The sequence below is a fragment of the Bidens hawaiensis genome, unplaced genomic scaffold (assembly GCF_021521415.1).
Source record: "Bidens hawaiensis isolate Kalapana, Puna unplaced genomic scaffold, B.hawaiensis_p1.1 tig00032405_1, whole genome shotgun sequence".
In the NCBI taxonomy this organism is placed as follows: Eukaryota; Viridiplantae; Streptophyta; class Magnoliopsida; order Asterales; family Asteraceae; genus Bidens; species Bidens hawaiensis.
Genome location: NW_027495514.1, coordinates 154,237 through 159,332, shown reverse-complemented (window position 1 = coordinate 159,332; position 5,096 = coordinate 154,237). Strand labels below are relative to the sequence as shown.

General features: G+C 37.2%; 2 protein-coding genes across 2 annotated transcripts; one reads left to right on the top strand and one right to left on the bottom strand.

Annotated features, from left to right (window-relative positions):
- The first annotated feature begins 784 nt into the window (after window positions 1–784).
- LOC143583468 (zinc finger protein JACKDAW-like) lies at window positions 785–2,662 on the top strand. The gene is made up of 3 exons (XM_077065769.1): window positions 785–920; window positions 1,281–1,680; window positions 1,783–2,662. The coding sequence occupies exons 1-3, from the start codon at window positions 785–787 to the stop codon at window positions 2,573–2,575; spliced, it is 1,329 nt and encodes a 442-aa protein (XP_076921884.1). The 3' UTR covers window positions 2,576–2,662.
- A 1,454-nt stretch (window positions 2,663–4,116) lies between these two features.
- LOC143583467 (fasciclin-like arabinogalactan protein 12) lies at window positions 4,117–4,890 on the bottom strand. The gene has a single exon (XM_077065768.1). It carries the CDS (start codon window positions 4,855–4,857, stop codon window positions 4,117–4,119), a length of 741 nt encoding a protein of 246 aa, XP_076921883.1. The 5' UTR covers window positions 4,858–4,890.
- Window positions 4,891–5,096: the final 206 nt, after the last annotated feature.

Genomic DNA, 5,096 nt, shown 5'->3' with positions numbered 1-5,096 from the left:
TGTGGGGTCCTTAGGATCGTGCTTCATCTTTAGCATTCAACGCCTTCCAATATTTTGTCAAATGAGATTATAAGTAGAGTTAGATTTGAGAATACGTTACAATTCTTGCAACGAGTCATTTCAGTATTGTCCGACATTAGATATAAAATTGAACTTTGTGAAAATTTTAGAGATTCTCTTTGATAATTAAATTATGCGAATGCCAATACTACATATGATATCCTAACAAACTAAACCAATATTTTTCATATTAATTTCACCGTCTTAAGCTCAGCCACTAGCAGCCACTTATATTAATTATAAGCGTAATTATAAACATAAATTGATATATTAATTGATAAAATGTAAATAAAAGAGTTGGAAGTAAAAGTCAAAAGTAACTCACGGACAAGGTATCTATGGTGGTCCACTGGAGTCTCTGCCTGACGGACTTTACATACGACCCGTGTACCTTAACACACACACTCTCTCTCTCTCCCTGTGGTGTGTGTTTTACTGTCTGAATAATATTCTCTAAATTCTCCATCGTATGTGTATGTGTTCTGTCGGATGAAGAAGATTCAAAGCAAAACTAGATCTCTACATAGCTTTAATGTAAGAAAAACTTATTATGTAAAATCCGTCATCAACCCGGTTGTTTTTCTAGGATTTTGTCATGCTTGAAGAACACACTTGATGAATCACATGGTCATACATCATCATTATATTATCTTCATCTATTCATCTATTTTTAGCACCTCATGTTCTTGTTATCGTCATAAAACTCAACATCTATTAATCTAAAATGATGTCCGGTGATGGATTCTCATCACCACCTCCTTCCAACACACTTTTAATCCATGACCCCATCACATACCCTAACCCTAATTCTTCAGCTTCAAATTCAGCTAAACGAAAACGTAATCTAGCCGGAAATCCAGGTAACAAAATTAAGAGGTCAGATATACACACACCCTCTGAAATCTAGCACCACACTATAGGTCAGACGGTCCTTTTAACTAAAAAGTAAAAACTTTCATAGTTCGACGTACGTGGTCAGAACGGCCGTCCAGATATTCTTCAAATGGCTGTTCTTACCACTATTTTCAAAATTTGGCTCTTCTAGTCAAAACGGTTATCTGGGTGTTTTATGGACGGCCGTTTGATGGTGTGATGGTGTGAAATCAAATGGAGTGGTGTAGCTATAGTAATATATAGTATGACCCTTAAATTTAATTCGCTGGATTAAATACCAAATTTATTTCATATCGATTTTTTTTTGTTTAATTCAATTATTATAGATCCAGATGCAGAAGTAATAGCTTTATCACCAAAATCTTTGATGGAGACGAACCGGTTCGTGTGTGACGTTTGCGGCAAGGGATTCCAGAGAGATCAAAACTTGCAGCTTCATAGAAGAGGTCACAATCTTCCTTGGAAGCTTAAGCAAAGAAACAAACAAGAAGTTGTGAGGAAGAAGGTTTACATATGCCCGGAAACAAGCTGTGTTCATCATCACCCGTCTCGAGCTCTCGGAGATCTCACTGGAGTTAAGAAGCATTTCAGCCGGAAACACGGTGAGAAGAAATGGAAGTGTGACAAGTGTTCGAAGAAGTATGCAGTTAAATCGGACTGGAAAGCACATAGTAAAATTTGTGGGACAAGAGAGTACAAATGTGATTGTGGAACACTCTTTTCAAGGTATTAATTTCTAATCATTAGATTATCAAAATTAATCATTGTGTTTTAAAGTTACATTTGCATTTTTATGTTTATGTTTTAAACTTTTAATAAATGAGACAGGAAAGATAGCTTCATAACGCATAGAGCATTTTGTGATGCTTTAACGGAAGATAATTCAAGAATGACATCGTTTGGAATCATGTCCACCGCCACCAATATCGGTTTCCAAAATGATTTGATGATGATGAAACCAAGATTACCAATTTGGCAACAACAGCATGATAGTAATATTAATCTCATCGAAAACTCGACTGCAAGTTCGTGTTTTTTGTGGTCATCAAGCTCGAATAATAATATTAACAATGGTGGGATATTATCATCAGACATGATGCAATGGCTGTGTAGAAGTCAGGAACCAACAACTGATCAAGGTTTTGCTGAAATGCCACATGCATTATGTTTGAAAGATGAAGAAGAAACCGCCAAGGGGGAAATTGAGATTCACTTGAATCCAATGTATACTAATTACGGTGGTTGTATGAACGCAACGAATCAGGCGCCACCGCCACATATGTCGGCTACTGCGCTTTTGCAAAAGGCGTCTCAAATGGGGTCCACGAGAAGTACAACCTCAAGCGGGTTTGGGGTCATGAACGCAAGTGAGCTCTCGGGTTTTAACAGATCTGAGAACTTGAGTAGTGGGGTGATGGGCGGGGACGGGTTGATGATGATGATGATGTCGGGGCTGACGGAAAAGAGCAGCAGGGCTGGCTCGGGTGTCGGGAATTTGACTAGAGATTTTCTTGGTGCGGAAGGGAACGAGAGAAGAGCATATAGTTTGCAACAAGAGTTAATGAAGTTAAGTTGTCCGATGAATGATGGCTCAAACGTAGGATTCAGTGGAAGTCAATGAGAATGTGTTTCTAGCTAGCTAGGTAACAATCTATTTCGTTGTTTCCGTGAATGGTTGTAATAAAATAATAGTGAGGTGACCGTAAGGTGCTATCGTATATGGTAATCAAGTTATTATTGATCTCAAAATGAGGTTACACGTCAAGTGTATACTTATTAATTCTAGACGGTAAACTGTTTGGGATAGAGCTATATATTCCAGCTAATGAATTTGAGGCAAAACGTAAATATATAGTGAACCTAGCTAAAAAATAGTTGTAATATTGTTGCACTTCGTTTATCGAGACTTAAAAGGATGTGCATCTCTCAATCATGTCATGTGACTACAATACTATCAATTATATATACGGAATTTCCTTATATAAAATATTGGAATGTTAGGCTGGAATATAATTTGTACCAAAAGGTATTGTGATAAAATAATAATTAAAGTGTTTGAACGGAAATTGTTTCTTGTTTTTTAGTTATTGTTTAAAAGAAATGGACCAAAACTAAAGAAATGGGTTTTACTGGGAACGCCAAGCCACTTGGATGCCAGCGTGGGTCCTGATAATGTCAACATAGTCTGGCCTGAGTGGTGGTGAGGCCGCATGACGGTTGCGATACTGCTTAACTGAGAAAGTCTCCGTTCAAAAAAAATGTAAGCGGCTACTAGGTTTCTAAAGTATTGAGTGTATGACCAGATAATATTTATACATAAATAAGAAATACATTTACAGAAATTGATAAACTGGAGAGAAATCAAGTACCAAGTAAAATGTAAAAGTTGGTGTAAAACACTAAAGCATATCAAGTAAATATGATCACCATAACTACATGAAGAAGGCCATAATCATGTAATCAAAATTACGCCGTTTTGATGGGTTTGACGTCTAAGGTTCCCTACCAGCACCGTGTTCATTTTCATCTTTTTTTAGCTTTTATATACTTCATTATCCAAATGGAAAGCATATATATAATAAAATCAAGAGTTTTATTTCCTATAATTTAAGTATTATATATTGTTGTACTTTAAAAACAATTTTTAATAAATAGTCTATTTTGTCGTACATGAAGTCCACATAATTATGATAATATGATTATGTGTTATTTACATGCATAAGTGTGAATGCGATTTAATTAATTAGTCGCATAACTTTTCATTCGTTTCGGACGCAAAATCATGTTTCATATGAAACCTTCCCCTAAATTTATAGTTAAGATTTATTTTTTTTTCCCTCATATCTACATACATACATCCATAATAATCAAATATTATGATAGAAAAAATAATAATCAGTACTTAGGAATAAACCTCAATTAAAAGTTAAAAGTAAAGATATGAAAACTGGAATTTCATTTCAACTTAAAAAAAATGATGGAAAAAATAACGGTAGATTACAATGGTCACAGAATATATTCAAAAGTCACTCACCACACAAAACCATTACTCTTAAATCACAATCCAAAGAAAAATAGAAAATAAAAAAAAAGAAACAAAAAAAAAAAAAAAGTAGGCAAAAGACTGGCCCCGTATCACGTTTCCGACACATGGCATCATCGTTACAAATAAAACGTAGCAATGAAACCTATTAATCCACCCATCAAGCCATGCAAACCACCACGTAAATCTAAATCGGCCGAACTCGCAGTACTATCAGTGGCCGGAGTATCACCCGTCTTCTTTTTCTTCTTCTCGGGTTCGGGTGCGGGTGCGGATGCGGGTGGTTGAGGACCAAACAAGTTCATGGGCAAAAGCACCTTGTCCACTTGATACACAGCCAGTTGACCATCAGTATAAACCGTACTCCCCACCGTGGCATTAACAATACCGGTGGTTAGATTCACCGAAGTGCCGTTAGTCGTGATATTCAACGGGAAGTTATAGTATGTGCTATCTCCTGCTTGTGTCCTCAAAGGGTTGCTTAGGGTTTGGAATTGTGACGTGGAAATGTAGCTAGGGATGACGTGGAATTGAATCAGTTCGTCTTTTTGTTGGTCGTTAAGCGAGTTGAGAACCCCGGGTGCAAGTGCGGAGAAGGCGTTATCGGGTGGTGCTAATAAGGTTATGCCGTTATTGGAGTTGTTGAGTTGGATGGTTATTTGGTCTCCCTCTTTGGTTATGCCAAAGAGGCGGATTAGGGTGGTGTATTGGCCGGCTTTTTCCAAGATTTTGGTGATGTTGGTGGGCGGTGGCGGTCCAGGAGCGGGTGCGGCTGCGGGTTGAGCTAAGGTGGTGGTGATGGTGGTGCATAGGAGGATGAGTGTTAGCAAGTAATGAAAGGAGGCAAAATGTGGTGTCATTTTGTTTTCTCTTTGGTTAATGTTTTAAGGATGGAATAAGATAATAAGGGGTGAGATGAGTTGGAATGGGTGAGGGTTTTTATGGAGAGGAGGTGGGGTAGGGTGGGGTAAAGTGGAGGATGAGAGTATTGTGATTATTTGGTGAGATGGGGCTATTAAGTTGATGTATAAAAACTAAGTTGGTGATAGGTTGTGATTTTAGTTAAAATTGTCATTTCAAGTTTCTGAATTTTTAAATT

Bases quoted from the DNA above. Each gene is read 5' to 3' on its own strand.
- LOC143583467 (XM_077065768.1), bottom strand. From the start codon at position 4,857: ATGACACCACATTTTGCCTCCTTTCATTACTTGCTAACACTCATCCTC.
- LOC143583468 (XM_077065769.1), top strand. From the start codon at position 785: ATGATGTCCGGTGATGGATTCTCATCACCACCTCCTTCCAACACACTT. The intron at 921-1,280 runs GTAACAAAATTA...CAATTATTATAG, and splicing joins TAATCTAGCCGGAAATCCAG to ATCCAGATGCAGAAGTAATA. The intron at 1,681-1,782 runs GTATTAATTTCT...TAAATGAGACAG, and splicing joins TGTGGAACACTCTTTTCAAG to GAAAGATAGCTTCATAACGC.